Below are 20,569 nucleotides of genomic sequence, written 5' to 3' on the forward strand. Positions count from 1 at the left end.
CTATAGGTGCTTAGGACCAACATATCACCATTTCCCCCATTTTGTAGATGAGGAAGCTGAGATTCAAGACAGTCAGATGATTTGCCCAAGGTCACGTGGCTATTCAGTGACAACAGCAGGACTTTCTAATAGATACTTTTTGCTCCTGACATGTCAGAGAAAACTTCCAACAGCCTCTGTCTCAAAACCGTCCTACTCCTGGTATGAAGAGTTACAACTACTTAAACAAATCAGGTGCTTTCCTCTTGTCAAAGTGACATGGAAGGAGGGAGGGACAGACAAAGGAGTAGGGGAGGCGGAGGGGGTTAACCGGGCAGCGGCATTGCTCACAGGCTGCCTCTCTTTAGATTTAATCAATCTAGGAGCCATGGGGCTAGCAAGGAATCTCTTTTAAAAACAGAATTACCTTCTGGGAAGATCAAGCCTCTTTCAGAGATACCCAGACGAGCCAGACACACTCTGGGAGTCAGCCGGTGTGGCAGTTCAAGGGTAGAATGTTTAGCCACGAGTCAAGAAGTCTTTAAAAATAAGGTGTTCTTTATACAAGGGAGTATCATACAGCAGTGAGAACGAATTAGCACACAATGCATAAATAAATCGCGCAAACATTAAGAGTAAATGAAAGAACTCAGACACCAAAGAATGCATATCACAGGATTCCGTTTTCTAAAGCTGGAAAACAGGCAAATGTAATGCATGCTGTTTTAAGCCGGAGGAGACAGAGGTAAGGAGGCAGGAAAACAAAATTTAGGTGTTGCCTACTTCTTTTGCTTCTGGAACCTCAAGTAGGGGCCATAGGCCCTGGAGTCCAATAGACCTGGGTTCAAATCCTGCTTCTGCCACTGAGTGACTTTGAACTAAAGTAACTTAAATTCCCCGTGCCTCAGGTTTTTCCATCTATAAAATAGAACTAATAATACCTTCTTCAAAGGGTTGGTGTGAGAAGTAAATGAAATAATGTATGTGAAGTGCCCTAGCAGCATGCGTAGGTGCAGTAATAAATGGTAACTATGATTATCCCCACCCCTGTTGCCTGATGGTAAACCAGGATCAGAGAACAGATAGGTAAGAGCACAGAGGCAAAGGAAGGGGAAGGACCAAATTAGCCTTGCGATCAAAGATGTGCGGAATTCACCCGCATGCATTCAGAGAGGGCTGTTCTTTCGCTTCCCACTGCCCACACAGTCTCCTGGGTTGTGCCGCCTACAAGTGCAGGCCAGCCCAAAGCAGCCAAAACAAAGCTGTTTGGTTCCATGCACACAGGCCCTTGCTCAGGACCCAGTGCTCATCTGATAAACCCATTTACACTGATGCTCTCAGAGTCCGGCTGGCAGCTTACTGGGTTACCCTGCTGGTCAGGCTGTGTTTTAACCAGAACCTTACGGATGTGACAAGGCCTTGACCTAGGCTGGGTGAAATTTCCCCTTATCCCAGATCAGCAAGAGCCAGGCAGGCAGGGGATGGGACAGCCTAAACGTGCAAGTGTTAAGGTCCAGGCTGTGGGAGCAAGCCAGAACCCAGGAAGTCTGAGACTGTAGGGACGTACCGGCTTCCCTTCCTTCTCGACTACAGAAAGAGAACAGGCCCAGACAACTTGGGCTCTCTCCACCTAAGAGGGGAAAACAGGCGTCCATCTGAGAGGCCTCGTCAGCTAGGGGGCCCATAGTTCCTCGGGAAGCAGAGCAGAGGAAGACTTTTGGGTTTGATTTTTGTGTTAAATGACATCTTAGGGCATCTGCACAGGGAATATACTGGTCAACAACCAGAAGGAGCAAACTGCGGATGCCCAGAACATGCAGGGGCCTAAGGATAAAGGGGGGCGGGGGGACACTTATCTATACCGACAGGAAGCCTGGGGCTGAGGTGGGGTTGACTGCAAAGGGCACAAGGCACTGTTTCTGGGTGACGGAAGTGCGCTGGATCTTGACCGAGGCGGCGGCTATGAGAGCGTATGCCTTTGTCAGAACCCATCGAACTGTACGCTTGGAAGGGGTGCAATTCATTTTATGCAAATTATCCCTCAACAAAGTTGCTTTTATTTATTTTTTTTTAAGATTTTATTTATTTATTTGACAGAGAGAGAGATAGCGAGAGCAGGAACACAAGCAGGGGGAGTGGGAGAGGGAGAAGCAGGCTTCCCGCTGAGCAGGGAGCCCGATGTGGGACTCGATCCCAGGACCCTGGGATCATGACCTGAGCCAAAGGCAGACGCTTAACGACCAAGCCACCCAGGCGCCCCAACAAAGTTGCTTTTAAAAGAAAAAAAAAGTTGATGCCTTAGTCACTGAGATTGTCCCACTCCAGAAGTTCTCTGGGAGGCCTGTAGGAGAACCTCAGTAAGCCACCACGTCCAACAATCTCCTAGTACCTCAGCGTCTGTCTAGTAATCTCACTGTTAGCGAGCCCTTTCTTCTCTTTTGATCATCACATCTACTGAGGTAGGCTTGATTAATCCCATTTTATAGCTAAGGAAACAGAGACACAGAATAGAGCCAGCCTAGGTCTTCTGACTCCAAATCCTGCTGTCTTTCCTGGAATGGGCCTCCGAGATCCCCCGAGTCTAAGGAAGCTAAGGTCCAGGGAGGATAAGGCGGCGCTGCTAGTTAAGGGGAGAGGCCAAAATTGAAGGCGGGCCTCGTCCCACACAAATGGAATGAGGAATTGTCGAATGGGGACCATCGAGAATGGAGGTAGAAGGTGGGCTTTTCCTTCTGCATCACTTCCAGGCCCCAGACAGAGAAGCAACCTTAAAACAAAAGCGAGGCTCCTTTCCAGCCCTCTCCACACCACCTCTCACGGCATGGAACAGCCCCCACCCCGCCCTCTTCAGTCCCAAGGGTCTTGTAACTTTAACAAACTACAGCAACGAACACATGCATTACCTCACCACAGTCCTGGCTTATTTCCTAGCAGCAATTGTCCAAAGCTTGCTCCATTTCCCCCCTTCTGTTGGCTGTGCACCCTTCGTCTGCCCATTCCTCGCTGCTGAAATCACAAAGCTCTGACCCCAGTGGGCCCGCAGGAGCCTCCGCCTCCTTCCCAAAGTACTTACCATTAGAAAGAGGCCCCTGGTGCATAACAGAGTGTATCCCAGGGCCCCTCTGTATACATTCTAATAGCATGCCTGTGTGTGTGTTTAGGGGAAAAATCCTGGGAGAATCTCAGGACACGATTGGTGGCAGTTAACTCTGGGGAGAGGAACTGGAGGGTGGAAGGAGGGAGGATTCTACTTTCCATTTGGTTTCTTTTCTGCTCAGTGTGAATTTTCCAACCAATGTACATGGATTACATTTATTTATTTATGCCAATAAGGATAGTCTAGGCCAGGAAATTATAAGCCAATCCCTCTTTTTTTTTTTCTATTTTATTTTATTATTTATTTGCCAGAGAGGGAGAGGGAGCACAAGGAGGGGGGGGAGGAAAGAAGGGGGAGGGGGAAGGGGGGGGGAGAAGCAGGCTCACCAAGCAGGGAGCCCGATGTGGGGTTTGATCCCAGGACCCTGGGACCACGACGGGAACCAAAGGCAGACGCCTAAGGACTGAGCCACCCAGGTGTCCCATATGAGCCATTTTCTTCTTATACATATCTATATAAAAAAGAAGAAAGCCTGAGATATATTAACTTTTGAAAATAAAGTATGCACCTGTAATGCACCACCTCCCTTTCTCCACAGTGACTGAAACATGCAGCAGTTTAAATGATACAAAGACAATGAATGATTCACCCAAATGAGATGGAGCCAGGAAGGGGTACAGGAAGGAGAGGCCCCAGGAGTGGCGCCTCCACCATCCTCAGTGGATGCATCACTCCCCTTTGAGCCACAGTCACTGCCATGTCGTACCTCAGCTGGGGTCTACTCCCGTCTGTCATTTTAGTCATACGCATTTGCTTTATGCGCTAGCCCTCAACACTCCTCCGACAAATAGCTTGTTCAGGGCAGGGACTGTCTGACTCGTCTTCGATTCTCTCAGAGCTTGATGTGTGCAGAGTAGAAAGTGAATAAACTTTTGTTAAATATAATGTTAAGACAGTCTCCAAGAGGATGGGAGGGACGGGGGTTGTCTCCAACTAGACAGGGCTAAAGCAGGCTGGACCTGCTCCCTCTTAACACTTGCGCTCACAACCTCTCACGGATTCCTCTCTTTTGCTCAGTGAAGGGCATGGTAACGTGTTTACCAAGACCTTCCCTGCTCTGGCCACACCTGCCTTTCTGCCCTGCTCCCGAGACAAATCCTGTGCCCCAGCAGTCAAACTGGTCCATTTACCACTCCCAGAGTGCACCTTGAGGCTCCCTGCCTTAGGCCCTTGCCTTTCCCAATCTCTGCCACTGAAAACCCAGCTCACACGGTCTACTCCCTGAAGACTCGCCTAATGAGCCCCGCAGGCTGGGCTTGCTTCCTCTTCCAACCCCCTTCCTCTTCCAACCCTCCTCTAAGGGTTGTAGCCCACCTTGCATTATGGTTATCTAAGCCTCCCCTACTGCAGCATAAAACCCTGCCTTCCCCAGTGTCTATTACATTGCTAGACCTTTAGAAGGGGAGAGGTGTAGTTCCAGTCAGGTAAAATTAGGTTAAGGGCTGGATCAAGCCTGGGTTGGGTTTAGGATTAGAATTAGAACCGGGTCAGTCAATTCCTAATCCCACTCACTAGGCGGCGCCCGCAGTCTCATTCCGGTCAAGACGCCTCCGGGTTTTGAAGTTTATTACCTGCCTAACAAGTTTCCTTCCTGCCCTACTGTCCCTTTAAGAAGGTGATCCAGGTGAGGCCGGGCTCCGCCCCCCGGCGCTGGCCCCGCCCCCCGCCCCCGCCCGGCCCTCCCCTCTCGCCCTGTCCTCGCGACCTGACCCAGCAGTCTGGGCCGAGGTCCCAGGTCCCGGCCCGGCGCCATGGAGCGGCGCTGGCCCCTGGGGCTCGGGCTGCTGCTGCTTCTCTGCGCCCCGCTGCCCCCGGGGGCGCGCGCCAAGGAAGGTACCGACCCCCGCTCCCGCCCCTCCCCCTCCCCCGGGGCTCGGCCGGCACCCGCGTCCAGGAGCCGGCATTCCCGAGGAGGCCTTCTCCGCGCGCCCCTCTCCAGCTCCCTTGTTTTGCCCCGCCGCCAGGCGATCGACTGGCCAGGCCAGCCTTTGGTCTTTGACCCCGCAACCCGCTGCTTTCCCGGGTCAGTCACTCTGGCCAACAGTTTGCGCCCGGTGGTGGGCAGGGAGCTCCTGACCGCCGCGGGGACGCAGCGCCCAGACCCCTACCCCAGCGATCGTGGGCATCCCTCATTCCCAGGCGGTCTCAGCCTCAGGTGCCCATCCCAGAGATCCGGACCCCATGAAGTCAGGGATGGGAAGTTGCCTTATGCCATCCTAGGCCGGAGGACAGAGGGACCTGCCGCTGGGCGATGGACTAGAACTCGGGGTGCAGGGGCTCCCAGATGTACAGGTCAAGCCTTACAGGTGAAGGCTTGCACACCCTCTCTGGCCCTACCACCCCTACTTCCCAGACTCAGCTGCGCCAGTACCCTCAACTGCCCACCCCCAACCACAGGCAGAGCAGGCCCTTTGCCAGTGGAAGGGAACCTCCCCACCCAGGAACCCCCTCTAAGGTCCCCTGTCCACACCCTACCCACTTATGACCCCCAGGGGCTGGGATCGTCTTTTGCCCATCCACCCTTCCAGTTCTGCAGCTGAGGGACCCCCCCTCCAGGCAGCACCAGCCCCCGCTGAGAGAGAGGGTGCAAGTCTTATGTGGGGCTGCTCTCCCCAACACTTCCTGCCTTGACTTTGGTCAAAGATCCAGCCGTCCAACCCTTGCCCGACTCTGCCTTCCTCCCTTCACGCTCTGGAGGAAGACAGACTAATCCCTAGAGCTCTTCACTCCTCCTTCCTGGGCTAAACCTCAGGAAGTCACAGCTGTTAGGAACAGGATGTGGATGGAAGCCTTGGGGCTGGGGGCCCAGGAGGAGGAATGTGGGTTGCATGTGTGGGGCCTCCTCTCCCAGAGGTGACAGGCCCCTCTTCTCCCTACTTCAGTCACTCTGATGGACACGAGCACAGCACAGGGAGAGCTGGGCTGGCTGCTGGATCCCCCAGAGGATGGGGTAAGTGTCAGGGGAGGGAAGGCTCAAAGCTGCAGGCCAGTGGGAAATGGGCGGAGAGGTGGGTGGAGGAACGGAGAAAAGAGCAGGAAAAACTGGAAGTGTCTCCTCAGGGAGGGGGAGGGGAGGTGAGTCAGAGCCTCCTGAATGGGACATTTGGGGGGGGGGCGGGTGGTCAGGCTACACCCCATGAAGAACGCCTCAGTGCCTGGCTCCTTCCGTCCCTATCCCAGTGAGGGAGGACTGAATACTTAGGAGGACTTGGCGGGTGATGAGCCCACATCCCCAGGGAGAGGATGCACCATAGTAGGGATGGTTGAGGGCTAAGAACCAAAACACCAGATGTGTCCTCAATCTGAGGTCCATCTATCCCAATAGAGTTGCACAGATAGGCTTCAGAGGGTCAGGGAACCCCATAAAAGTGTATTCTAAATTGTGTATATGGAGAGGAGAGCCAGAGTTTTCATCCAACTCTTCAAAGGGTGTTTGCCTCCCCAAAGGTAAAAGCTCCCCCACTAGAGGTCCCAGAGCCCTTGGCACCTTCTCCATGGGTTCCCCAGCCCAGGCACACCATGCGCTCCAGCTGTCTGAACCTGCTCCAAGTCCCTTCCCTCCTTGGGTCTTCCTAAGACCTAGTGAACAGAGATAGGTTCTTGTGAGTCCCAGAGAGCACCTTTCTGCCACTCAGCAGAGCCGGCCACAGAACCACGGGAGGCCGACCTCGTTGGCCTCAGCTTCTGGACTCAGGCCCTCGTCCCCTCTGGTCCTGGACCCCTTTCCCCTTCCTGTACTGGTAGGAATGCAGCCTCTATTTCTGGGATTGGGGTCACTTGCTCTCTTTCCCTCTGGGTCCTAGGGTCCTGGCTCTACTCTTAGTTCTCCCACGGAGTGGCCTATAATTAGAATTAATAGACTAAACCATAATGTATCCTACAGGAGGGGCTGCTTGGAAAATCCTGGATTAGGCCAGCCGTAATAGGTGCCTCATCTCCTAAACCAGATGATCACTCCACAGCCACGGGCGTCCATTTGCTGGCTCCACGGGCCTTCACCCCCGGTGTGGCCCAGCCGCCCCCCACCCAAATAACTCTTCCCTAATTGGGCTGGAGTGGAAGCAAGGCCCTTTTTGCAGCTCAGGCCAAACAGCTTTGCACCAGGAGGGCAAGAAGACAGCAGCAGTCACATACTCCCCATGTCTGCCTTCTCCCCTCCCCTCCTTATCTTTTAAGCACACACACTCACACACTCAAATTCAGGCTCCCCTGAATGTACCCATGGAGCAGCCAGCAGCCTGAGTGGTAAGTGAAAGGATTCTTGTCGCTGATCCTGGGCAGCTGCTTCTCCCCCATCTGTCACTGCTGGGACTGGGAGAGGCAGGATACAGCGGGAAACATCTGCTCCTGGCTCCAGCTGCAGCCATGGCACTCTAGCTAATGAGCTGCACATTAACCACCTACTGCCCTTCCACCTGATCTCCACCCCAGGCCTTCCACTTGGGCTTCCCCATCATAGCTCCTTCTTAAGAGCAGGCCGTGAGTGCCGTCATTGCCGGGACACCCTTGCCCAATCTTGGAACTCCCTAACATAAAGCAAAACTAGGTATCTCATGGATTTCTGCCCCTGCCCCACCCCACCCAGTTCTTAGTTAAATCCCAGAGCTGCGCGTAGCAATGAACGCCCTTGGAAAAGGAGACATTCTGAGGGCCTCAGACTCCTCTATAAGGGGGTTGCAACCAAAATATCAATGGGCTATTTTACAGAATTTGAGAGCTCCTTTCTTAAATCCATCTGGCAGAAAAAAAATATGTAAGAACGGCTGAGAATTTTTTTTTGAAAAAGAATAATGAAATAGAATACTTGCCCTACCAGATATCAGAACATAATGATACCTCGACTATAATTAAAACACGTGGCATTGCACAAGCATACCCAGGTCAATGGAACAGAATAGAAAACCCACATACGTGAGATTTTAGTATGTGATAACATTGGAATTGCAAATCAATGTGCAAAGTATAGACCGGACAGTAAATTGACAGCCGGATGTCCATAATTTAAAAAAGAAGAAGACAACAAGGAAGAGGAAGGACGTAAAGTTACATCTCCATTTCACACTATACGCAAAAATCTAAATTCTAGGGAGATTCAAATCTAAACCTAAAAGCCAAACCTACGAAAATATTAGGAGAAAATATAGAAGATCTTTATAAGTTTGGGATAGGAGAGCTTCCCAAGCAAAATACACAACCCAGAATTCATAGAGGGAGAGAAGAGAGATGTTATTATATGAAATTTTTAAAAGGTACCAACATCAAAGACATCATTAGCAAATTAAGTGGCATGATGGGAAGAAAACATTTGAAACATTTCAAGCAAATGCTTAATATCTATAATGTAAAAAAAAAAAAAAAAAAAGGGCTCATCCAAATGAATACTCAAAAGATAAGAACAGAATATCAGGCAAAGTTTACAAACAGATAATTACATAAAAATAGAAATAGCCAGTGAACAAAACAGAAATGCACAACCTCCTTCTCAAAAAATGTAAATTAAAATGGCAAGAAGCTGTGTTTTGTCCGTAAGATAGGCCAAAAGTAAAGAGATCGTTAATATCCAGGTTTTCAAAAAATGGGGCCTCATGCATTGTTGGTGAAAGTGTAAGTTGATAAATCCTTTTTGGAGGCCATTTGACAGTATCTTCTTTAAAAATTTATAATACTTATCCTTTGTTATAGCAGTTCTACAGAAATCTTATAGAAATATGTACATGTTTACCTTAAAAACTAGAAACCACCTAAATGTCCAACAATACGTGAATGATTAAATAAATCATGGTACATCCATACAGTGGAATGCTATTTTATGGATTGCTAAAGAGAATTAGGTAGATCTATTTATATTCTCGTGAACATCTTTTTTTTTTTAAGATTTTAATTATTTATTTGAGAGAGAGATCAAGAGAGAGTACGAGTAGGGGGAGAGGCAGACTCCTCACTGAGCAGGGGGCCCCACGCAGGGCTCGATCCCAGAACCCTGAGATCATGACCTGAGCCGAAGGCAGATGCTTAACTGAGCCACCCAGGCACCCCTTGTGAACATCTTTCAAAGATTATTTATTTGTTAAAAGCAAAAAGCAGGTTACGAAATAGCACTTATGTTTTAAAAAAATTATGTTAAAAACACATCCACACAAAAATATTCAAACATTTCTCTAAAGGCACTGAAAATGGTGTGGTGAGCTTTATTCCAAATTGTTCAGAGTGGCTCCCTGTGAAGGGTAGTCGGGTGAGAGGACCTTCACATTATATATGTTCTCTGACTTTTAACAAGTGCATAGAGACATAATGATCAGGAACATAAACTCGAGCCTAGAGTGCCTGGGTGCATGCCCCAGCTCTGCCTCTTAACAACTGAGGGCATAGGGCAAGTCATTTAACCTTGCTATGACTCAGTTTCCTCATGGAAAGTGTTTACAACAGTGACTGGCCCATTAGTGCTAGCCATTATTATTAGTAAATTTAAAAATTATTTTAAGGTAAAAGCAGGTAAGGGGGGGTGGACTGCATGGTGTCCAGGAGACCACCCAGCCCTGTCCGTTGTTGATTTTGATAGTGACCATAACTAGAAGGAATATCGGAGAGGGTGAGTTCCCCCAATACAGAAGAGTTCTATGCTTGTTCTTGCCCTCCAGAAGTTTAAAGGCCTTGATGTTAAATGTAGTATCCTCTTCTCTGAACAAATAGGCAGAGAGGTTTTGTGAATGAGCTTTTGCCATAAAAGTCTGCTTTTTGGGGTACTTGAGAACCTGCTGATGCGAACAGGTAAAAATTAGTGCTCATACTTCGGTTGGGAGTGGACTCATCGAAGGCACCGGGGCTTGCCGCAGATCATAAGGGGGTATTGTCTTGCCCGTCCTATATCCCAATAACTCCCGACCCTAAACATTTAACTGACTCTTCTCAGGCCCAGGGGTGGGAGGACAGCAGGACAAGTAGCTGAACCCCGGGAGCCCTGACACCAGCTTCCCCGTCATCAGCTCTAGAAAACCCATGTTTGGGGCGCCTGGGTGGCTCAGTTGGTTAAGCGACTGCCTTCAGCTCAGGTCATGATCCTGGAGTCCCAGGATCGAGTCCCGCATCGGGCTTCCTGCTCAGCAGGGAGTCTGCTTCTCCCTCTGACCCTCCTCCCTCTCATATGCTCTCGCTCTCTCAAATAAATAAATAAAATCTTTAAAAAAAAAAAAAAAAAAAAGAAAACCCATGTTTGGGGAGCAGGTGATGAATTGGAGCCTGACTCGGATTTCTCTCCCGCAGTGGAGTGAGGTGCAGCAGATACTGAATGGGACGCTCCTCTACATGTACCAGGACTGCCCAGTGCAAGCGGGCGGAGACACTGACCACTGGCTGCGCTCCAACTGGATTTACCGGGGGGAGGAAGCTTCTCGGGTCCATGTGGAGTTGCAGTTCACCGTGAGGGACTGCAAGAGTTTCCCCGGGGGAGCCGGGCCTCTGGGCTGCAAGGAGACCTTCAACCTCCTCTACATGGAGAGTGACCAGGACGTGGGCATCCAGCTCCGACGGCCCTTGTTCCAGAAGGTGCTTCTCAACCCCCACCCCCACCCCCCAGCACCGTTTGGTCCTAACACTGGTTCCCGCCTCACTCTTTCCCGTGACCCCGCTCAGCTAAGGAAAAGACAAAGTGGCAGAAACAGAAAGAGGGTCTAGGTGTCAAATAAGGATGAGAATGTGGGCCTAGAGATCAGAAGAGGTGGGTTTGAGTAGAGCAGCGCCCCCCTTAGCTGCGGGGCATACCTCCCAGGACCCCCGCTGGATGCCTGAGCCCCGGGCAGTACTGACCCCCAGATGTGCTGTGTTCTTTCCTGTGTGTCCCTCCCTGTGGTGAGCTTTCCTGTGTAAATCAGGCACCGTAGGAAAGTAGTAACAGTAACTAGTAATAAACCAGAACAATTATAACAGTATACTGTAATGAAGGTCATCAGGCTGTAGTCTCTCTCCCTATCAGTCTCTCTCCATCTCTGTCTCTTTCTCGAAATATCTCATTGTTCTGTACTCACCCTTTTCCTTCTGGTGATGCCGCGAGCAGATAAAGTGCCTTGTGAGGAGATGAGGTGAGGCCCACGGCCAGGTGTTGCGTCCTGACGTTGGGCTTGCGACGTGACCCAGCGTCAGGCTGCTATTGGCCTAATGAGGAAAGGTCAGAAGGAGGATCACCTGTTCCCGGCAGTGGGTGACACCTGCAACCCCAAAAGCCAAGCTGTGGATAAGGAGGAACCGCTGTGCCTCTTCTGCCGTGTCCCGCCTTCAGGCTCAGCTTAACCCCCGCCGAGGTTTCCCGGTCTGAAAAGAGTGTTGATAATAGGGCCGGCCTTAACCTGTTGCAGAGGCTTTGCCTCCGTTGAGATAACAGGCTTCCCTGGTGGAGGCTGGGAAGAGGCATTTGGACTTCTGCTGTCAGCGCACAGGGTGCTTGTGTGCGATACCCTGTGAGTCCGCCTGGAGTTGTGTAGAGAGACAGTTCCCTGCAGGCTCTCCCTCTGATACCATCCCTTTCTTTCCTACTCAGGAAAACGCACTGGAATGCAGAGGTATAAGGAGCGTATTATTACAGGATGTGCTCTCATTTTTTTTTTTTTTTCCCAAAGGGAAGATGTTGTAAAGTTTGTTATTAGTAATAAATTAATGATGACGCACTTTATAACTGATCACCTCATTGGCACGGAGGTTGGGAACACCTTCGAATAGTGGAAATTATATGGGCTGTGGTGTCTCGCGGCCCGGATTCCAGTCCCATCATGTCGTAGCTGTGTGATCTTGTACAAGGTCTCGAACCTCTCTTAACCTTAGTTTCTCTATCTGTTTAGTGGGGCTGGTAACCCATCCTACCTCGCAGGTTTACTGTATGGACCCAAACAGCGTCATCGTTCTCTATTCCGTGGGAATGAAGCATGACTTTGCCACGCCCCCCTCCCCGCACCTCTCCTTCCCAGGTGACCACCGTGGCTGCAGACCAGAGCTTCACCGTCCGAGACCTGGCGTCTGGCGCGGTGAAACTGAACGTGGAGCACTGCTCCTTGGGCCGCCTGACCCGCCGGGGCCTCTACCTCGCTTTCCACAACCCAGGGGCTTGTGTGGCCCTGGTGTCGGTGAGGGTGTTCTACCAGCGCTGTCCCGAGGCTGTGCACGGCTTGGCCCGGTTCCCCGACACTCTGCCCGGCCCCGGCGGGTTGGTGGAAGTGGCAGGGACCTGCTTGCCCCATGCCCAGGCCAGCCCCGGCCCCGCAGGGGTGCCCCGCATGCACTGCAGCCCCGACGGTGAGTGGTTGGTGCCCGTGGGGCGGTGCCGCTGTGAGCCTGGCTATGAGGAAGACGCGAGCGGTGAAGGATGCCTGGGTAAGAGCCTCGGGGAAGGGGGGGGGCAGCGAGGACACACAGGGGCCGCTCGGGGGAGGGTCCCCAAGTGCCAAGGGAGGGAAGGATGCCTATGCTCCATCTCAGCCATTTTTAGACCGAGTGGCTGAGCACCCCAGGGTGCAGGGTGTTTCTGGTACAAAGGATTGGGGAGAGGGGTGAATGGGGATGAGTCTACCGTAAAAACCGGACATCCATGGCTCTGCTGCATTCTCTCTGCAGTCTGCCCTAGCGGCTCCTACCGGGCGGACACAGATGCACCCCATTGTCTCAAGTGCCCCGGACATAGCACAGCGGAGTCTGAGGGGGCCACCCTCTGTACCTGTGAGAGCGGCCATTTCCGAGCCCCTGGGGAGGGCCCCCAGGTGTCATGCACACGTGAGTCTAGGGGGCAGGGCTTGGCCATCTTCGAGGAGCTGCAGGCCCTTTAAGGTTGGAAGTTTCCAGAGCTTTTCAGACATTGGGAATCCTTTAAAGGGCCAGACGCTTAAAGCTCCTCCCCTGCCCCTTACTTTCCCTGGAAGAATGAAAAAATGAGGTGATTCCTCACTTTTGGAATCAAATCTCCCAGCAAGGCCTTCAGAGGTGGGAGGAGGCAGGGGCCAGCAGCTTGTATGAAAGCAAAGCTGGCTCCTCCTAACGGCCCCTCTTCTCCTTACAGGGCCCCCCTCCGTTCCCCGAAACCTGAGCTTCTCTGTTTCGGGGACTCAGCTCTCCCTGCGTTGGGAACCCCCAGCAGATACGGGGGGGCGCCAGGATGTGAGGTACAGTGTGGGGTGTTCTCAGTGTCGGGGAGCAGCGGTGGACGGAGGACCCTGCCAGCCCTGTGGGGGAGGTGTGCGCTTTTCCCCAGGAGCCAGCGGGCTCACAGCACCAGCTGTGCGTGTCAGCGGCCTTGAACCCTACGCCAACTACACCTTTAACGTTGAGGCCCAGAATGGAGTGTCAGGGCTGGGCACCTCCACACCGGCCGGCGCCTCCCTGAGCATCAGCATGGGGCACGCAGGTGAGCAATCAGGACAGGACCGGGAGAAACCAGAAGGGCTTAGGACCACAGGGACAAACGGATGGGCAGGAAGCAATCGAAAAGCTACTGAAGTTATTTCCTCTTTTCTTTCCAAACCCACTGGAACCCTCCCGACTCACAGAGTCCCTGTCAGGCCTGTCCCTGAGGCTGGTGAAGAAGGAGCCACGGCAGCTGGAGCTGACCTGGGCAGGGTCCCGGCCCCGCAGCCCCGGGGGGAACTTGAGCTACGAGCTGCATGTGCTGAATCAGGTGGGGGGGGGGGCTGAGAGACCATGTCCAGTGTCCACGCCTGGGCACACCCCAGCATCCCTGGCCCAGGTGACGGGATGGAGGAAAATCTGACCACAGTGAACTGTGCGGCTTTCTCAGGACAAAAGCCTACAGAGAGCCCTGCCCTGACCATTCCCCCACCCACCCCACTCTATGTGATCCCAAGACTGCCCATCTCCTCCACCCGGTCTGGCTCGGCACAGCCAAGTTAACATCAGTTCTCATCCACAGGACGAAGAACGGCACCAGATGGTTCTGGAACCCAGGGTCTTGCTGACGGAACTGCAGCCGGACACCACGTACATTGTCAGAGTTCGAATGCTGACCCCTCTAGGGCCTGGCCCCTTCTCCCCTGACCATGAGTTTCGGACAAGCCCACCAGGTGGGTGGGTTCTCCTGTGCTCTACCCCAAACACACATGCACCTGTCATCCCCCTAGGCTTCTCAGACCCTGCTCCGATCAGTGACCTTTCCCCTTCCTGTATGCATGTGCAGACACGTGCACACCCAGTGTATGGACACGTGCACACACACGTACACAGACACTCAGGAGCTGCCCGGGGTGGGGAGAGCCCCACACGGACTCACAGGAAGCCCCCGCCCCACCGTAATCTCCTCAGATACACCTCCCGATGCTGGATGCTGCCAGCCAGTTTCCTATCCAATCTCCTAACCCCTCGTGCTCGGCAATAGGCAGCCCCAAGCTGGTGGTCCCAGTGCGAGGGCTCCCCGTGCTCTCTCACACACGTACCCCATCTCCTCGGGCAGGGGACACACACACCTGCGGTCCACTGAGGGCCCTGCCCCTGGGCATGCCCTTTCAGCCTCCATCATCCCGGTGGGCTCTGAGCCCTCTGAGCCCAGACTTCCTCACCCCATGTGCCACAGTTCCCAGGGGCCTGACGGGAGGAGAGACTGTAGCCATCATCTTCGGGCTGCTGCTGGCTGTAGCTCTTCTGCTCGGGATGCTCTCCTTCCGCTCAAGGTACTGTTCCTGCCCCTCCCCGGCCACCATCTGGGCTCCCTTTGCCTGGCCAGGAGCCCCGGAAGGCAGCCCCAGCCAGCCGCCCATCCCCTCGTACGAGAGCTCCAGCGTACCCCCACCCCCTGTTGTTTGTGGGAAAAACCCAGCCAGAGGCCTTTGGGCCCCTGCGGCAGTCCCGGGACTCTGAAGAAGCTGTCCCCTCACCCCCACAGGAAAACTCGGCGGCGACACCAGCCAAGGCAGCGTGATCGTGTTGCCGACGTGAACCGAGGTGAGCCCAGGGCACCTGTGCGTGTATATGTTGGGCGGCGGGGGGTGTTGGGAGGTGCCACTGGGATGGAACGAGAGAACCCACATTGGCCAGGCCAACTCTGGGAGCACAGGTTGGGGCTGTTGTCTCTAGGGCTTTTCTGTTTTGCTACCTAATTACCTTTGGTTAATTAACTTTGTACTGATAGCCCCCCAGAGGCTCTGTGCAATTACCTGGTAGCTCTTGGTGCCACTGTTCCAACACCCGGGTCCTGGGCGGCCTCCCCATCCTGGCTGGCCAGGTCTGTGGGCCGAGGCTCGGCGGGAAAAGGATTGCTGGCAGGCTCCCTAAAGTCCTCCAAGGCATGTGGGCTTCCTGCTGGTCACCTCATTAGGTGCCCCACCAAAGGGGGAGTCAGTGGTCCATCCAAGCGAAGGGGTGAGAGTGAGCCTTGTCTGGGAATGTGAATGAGGTGTGAGTGATCAGAGGAGTATGGCTAGCAGGGGTGAGGAGGAAGGGCAAAGAATTTGAAGTGTGGTCAGTGAGCCATGGGAAGATTGGGTCACTGGAGGCCGTGAACAGCTTTCAGGCCCAGGTTCTGGCCCACTGCTCTGGGCCTCTGGGGGCAGGGACACAGGGCTTTGCGCATGGACGGAGGAAGAACCTCATTGCTAAGGACAGAGACTTTCTCCCACTTTAGCCAAAACGGGACTCCTAAGGGAGCAGAAGAATGAGAAGGCTGGGGAGTGCTGCTGGCCCCACCTCCCCTCACCACCCCCCAAAAAACTCTCCTGAACCCTGCAGTTGGAGTTCCTGTGGCCGAGCCCTCCCCGTTCTCCCCACAGAGGACAAGCTGTGGCTGAAGCCTTATGTGGACCTCCAAGCATATGAGGACCCTGCACAGGGAGCCCTGGACTTCACCCAGGAGCTTGATCCGGGCTGGCTGATTGTGGACACTGTCATAGGGGAAGGTGAGCCGGGCAGGCCCCCTCTTGTGTGGCAGCACAGAGCTGCTCGCCAGTCGGCCTCTGTGCTGGCCCAAGAGCTCCTCGATGCGTTCCCTCTCTGTTCTACCCTGTGTCCTCCTTGAATCACTGTGCTCATGTTGTAACCCCCTTATCAGGTGTCCGAGAGCCGCCCCTGCTCCCCACACAATCTGCTTCTGTGGTTAATGGAGTTTCTGATGAACAGCCTCCACACGTCATCCTTGTCAACAGAGGGGTCACTGTGCCCAGGCCCAGGCTATTCTCAGATGGTTCCCAAATGTGGGAGAGATTCAGGGCCTCCCTCAGCCCGCATTGTACCCCACCAGGGGCCCGGTGTCCTTGGGCTGCCCTGATCCCTTGGGTCAGCAGAGGAAATGGAGCTGAGCAGGAGAACAAAGCTTTGCAGTGTCCTTACCAGTTGTGCAGCCAAGCCAGCTGAGCTGTGACCGGAGGATCTCGCAGAAGAGAGGAGGCAATGGTCAGCCTCCCTGGTCACTGGTGCACTGGCTCAGGCCCCGCCTGCCCTTTATGGACACAGCCCAGTGCCACCACACAACCGCCTTCACCTGGCACTTGCCGAGCAGCTCCTGCTAGCCAAGAACTGTGCTCGTGTGGGAGACGGTACTGGACAGGTCGCCGAGCAACAGTCCTCTTCCAGACTCCTGTTCCCTTCCTGGGAAGTGCAGCCCGAGCCCCTGGACCAACAAGGGCAAGCCACTTTTCTGATCCAGAGAAGGCAGGAACCTGGGGACTGGAGGATATGGCTGCCCGTCCCCCTAGGGGAGCCTGACAGGGCATCGGGCCACGACCTGTTTTCTTTCCACCCAGGAGAGTTTGGGGAAGTATATCGAGGGACCCTGAGAATCCCTAGCCAGGACTGCAAGCCTGTGGCCATTAAGACCTTGAAAGACACCTCTCCAGACGGCCAGTGGTGGAACTTCCTTCGAGAGGCAACTATCATGGGCCAGTTCAACCACCCACACATTTTGCACCTGGAAGGCGTTGTCACAAAGAGTATGAGCAGCTGTCTTCAGGAGCACGGGGAGGGAAAGAGGAGGAAAGGAGGGCGTGAGACCATCGGGAGTGAAGGGAAGATATGCTGCCAAGGGCAGGAAGTCTGGTTCTGGGTGGAGATGGGGAGGAGGCTGCCGTGCTGACGTGTGCTTTGCGTCTCAGGAAAGCCCATCATGATCATCACAGAGTTTATGGAGAACGGAGCCCTGGATGCCTTCCTGAGGGTGAGGAGGGCGGAGAGCCAGCTGGGCAGGGGAATGCACCGTGGATCCCTGGGGTTGGCTCCTGGTTTGGGAAGAGGAGACCCTGCCCATTCCCTAACCTGCCCACTCACCGTGCTGCAGGAGCGGGAGGACCAGCTGGTCCCTGGGCAGCTGGTGGCCATGCTGCAGGGCATTGCATCCGGCATGAACTACCTCAGTGACCACAGTTATGTCCACCGGGACCTCGCCGCTAGGAACATCCTAGTGAGTCAGAACCTGTGCTGCAAGGTGTCTGACTTTGGCCTGACCCGCCTCCTGGACAACTTTGATGGCACATATGAAACCCAGGTTAGAGCCGTGTACTCACTGAGCGTGCGCGCACACACACACACACACTCACGCAATAATGTGCCGTACCTGTAGTCACACGTGCACCAGTAAGGACACATGCTCCTGTGGACACAATAATTACTCATCCCTTTGCACAGCTGTTTTCTCCTCCCCTCCCCCCACCATGCCCTGAAACATCACCTTTCTGTCCTACTTGCCCTGTTAGGGAGGAAAGATCCCCATCCGTTGGACAGCCCCTGAAGCCATTGCCCATCGCACCTTCACCACGGCCAGCGATGTGTGGAGCTTCGGGATTGTGATGTGGGAGGTGTTGAGCTTTGGAGACAAGCCCTATGGGGAGATGAGCAATCAGGAGGTAAGCCTGGGGTACTCCTCCCCATGTCACCCCTAACTCACTGCTCATCTCCTCCCGAAATCCTCCCATGGCTCTTGCCTACAAATATCCTATTCCTTCTTCCTGACCCGCAGTTTTTCTGCACTTCCTTGGTCCCCTTTGCCTTACTCCCTGTTCTCTTTACTGCGGTCGTGGGCGGGTAGAGGCTCTATCGCAGTGATCTTGTGTGAACAGAGATTTCTCAGGGGCCACCAGGGAAGCTGAGCTTCCTACCTCAAGCCTGCCCCCCTCCCCTGCCCCACACCCTGTCCGCACTGCAGGTAATGAAGAGCATTGAGGATGGGTACCGGCTGCCGCCTCCCGTGGACTGCCCTGCCCCTCTCTATGAACTCATGAAGAACTGCTGGGCCTATGACCGTGCCCGTCGGCCCTCCTTCCACCAGCTGAAGGCACATCTGGAGCAATTGCTTGCCAACCCCCACTCCCTGCGGACCATTGCCAACTTTGATCCCAGGTAGCCACATTGGAGTGGGCAAGGGGTTTCGGAGGATGGATCTGGGAGAATGGAAATGGGCATTCAGCTACATTCACTGAGTGCTGGGCCTGTGGAGCTCTGGACAGAGCGCAGCATACTACTGAGGCAGGACCATAGTCAGCGCCCTTGGGGACAGTCCACCCTGATGGAGGAGCTGCCCTCCCGTCCCCGATAGCTCTAGTTTGGCAGAAGAGAGGACGCAAGTGAGATGGAAAGTACATATAAGCCGTGCTGACACCCTGATATCGACTCCAGGGAGCTTGGTCACTTGGGTGGGGAAGAGAGAGCAACCAGCAAGTACCAGTGGGATGCATGTTGGTACTGGGAGGGGCGGCCTTGTGGGGTCTCCCAGAACACATGGCCAGCATGGGTTGGGGAGCGAAGGGCAGGCTGATTCCAAATAGCGCAGGATCCCAGCAGCGTTATTTCGGGACTGTGGCCAGAGGTGAAGCTGGAGACAGGGGCAGGGTCAATGCAAAGAGGACCAGCTCTGCGGAGAAGTTTGCGCTGTATCCTGAGCATGGAGAACTATTTGACCAGTTTTTAAACTGGAGGGACATGATCAGAATTGTGTTTTACCAGAAACGTTGCCAGAATGTAGAGAATGAACTGGTGGCAGGGGTGAGGTGGGGGAGATGGGCAAGGCCGGACTTCGAATGCTCAATCAAGTAAGCTGGCCCTGGCATGCTGGCTCTGTATCAGACCACCATATATAACCTTGTTTCTGGGAGAAAATGTGCTCCAAGTTCCAACTTCTGAAACTATCTTTTGGAGCACAACTCCCTCGTATACTGGAGACTGCATGTGCTAATCTTTCTGGAATGTTGAACATTTTTCCCCCAGCAGATCTATTCTGCTAATGGTTGGGGCTCTGGCTGCCTTTAGCACAGGAACACTCATTGTCTTGTGGGTGTCGGAGGGCAAGAGTAACAGCCGGGCTTGGAGGTGGCAAGCAGAGGCTGCTCCCGGCATTCTCAGGGGCCACCCTGACGATGGCAGGACCCTGCCCGGCTTCCCCGGCCTCTGCTCTCCTGCCTTCTGCGTCCTCTCAGCTGGGACGGTTGACACTTGTGCGTCAGCCCCCAATCAGGCAGCACTGGCCGCCTCGGTGGGAGGTGGGCTGGCAGCCCGCTTGTGTTCGGGCCTCCCAGGGCTGCCACTTCCCCTGGGCCCGTCAGTGCGGCAGGACCGTCAGCCTGCCCACTGCCGTGAACACACCAGGAATCGGGCCAGGAAACGAGTTCACAGACAATGGCCGGGCTAATGCACAAAGTCCAGATAATCTCTGTGCTCAGACACCCAACTTGAATGCTGGCTGCAGATGCTCATAGGCCGAGCCCCGATTTCAGGGAAGCTGGAGCGGGGAGACAGAGGACACCTCCACCTCCCTCGGGACTGAGGCACCCTGTGTCCCACAGGGTGACGCTTCGGCTGCCCAGCTTGAGTGGCTCAGATGGGATCCCCTATCGAAGCGTGCCCGAGTGGCTGGAGTCCATCCGCATGAAACGCTACATCCTGCACTTCCGCTCAGCGGGGCTGGACACCATGGAGTGTGTGCTGGAGCTGACAGCCGAGTGAGGACCCCCTCCGCCTCCCCCCTCCACCCCGCTGCGGGCCTGGGTAGGGCGGGCTCCTGGGGGGGAAACCCATACCCACAGTCCCCTTCCATCGCCCACAGGGATCTGGCGCAGATGGGGATCACGCTGCCAGGACACCAGAAGCGCATTCTTTGCAGTATTCAGGGATTCAAGGACTGAGCCCCTCCCTCGCCCGCCCTGTCCTCAGAGAGCAAAGATGGGGCCATGGTCACTCCCCACGGCCCTGCCCTCAACCTACAAGATGTAGGCCTTCGGTGCTGCTCCTGCCCACCCTTCCTTGAGCAACTCACCTCTGGGCCGGGAGCCTTTGTTTTAAAAAGGGAGGTGGGGGTAGAAGTAAAAAGGTAATTGGGGGAGGGACCTGGGGAAGGGTTTAATATATATACATATACATATCTATTTTTGTAAATAAACAGGAGCTGAGTTTTCTCCTTTACCCACTGGCTTTGTTATCCCTGTATTTCCTCCAATCCACCCATGAGGGCTGTAGGCACAAAACAGTTGA

The 20,569-nt window shown here is 54.1% G+C and overlaps 1 protein-coding gene across 1 annotated transcript; it reads left to right on the forward strand.

Moving 5' to 3' along the window:
* Positions 1–4,865: 4,865 nt before the first annotated feature.
* Positions 4,866–20,503, forward strand: EPHA1 (EPH receptor A1). Its single transcript, XM_032401144.1, has 18 exons — positions 4,866–4,969; positions 6,019–6,086; positions 10,397–10,678; positions 12,091–12,493; positions 12,734–12,889; positions 13,173–13,517; positions 13,660–13,787; positions 14,040–14,190; positions 14,697–14,793; positions 15,006–15,064; positions 15,889–16,014; positions 16,858–17,043; positions 17,206–17,267; positions 17,388–17,594; positions 17,803–17,952; positions 18,252–18,445; positions 19,885–20,040; positions 20,145–20,503. The coding sequence occupies exons 1-18, from the start codon at positions 4,888–4,890 to the stop codon at positions 20,221–20,223; spliced, it is 2,931 nt and encodes a 976-aa protein (XP_032257035.1). The 5' UTR covers positions 4,866–4,887; the 3' UTR covers positions 20,224–20,503.
* The last annotated feature ends 66 nt before the right edge of the window (positions 20,504–20,569 follow it).

Source organism: Phoca vitulina, unplaced genomic scaffold, assembly GCF_004348235.1.
Source record: "Phoca vitulina isolate PV1807 unplaced genomic scaffold, GSC_HSeal_1.0 scaffold4, whole genome shotgun sequence".
NCBI lineage: Eukaryota > Metazoa > Chordata > Mammalia > Carnivora > Phocidae > Phoca > Phoca vitulina.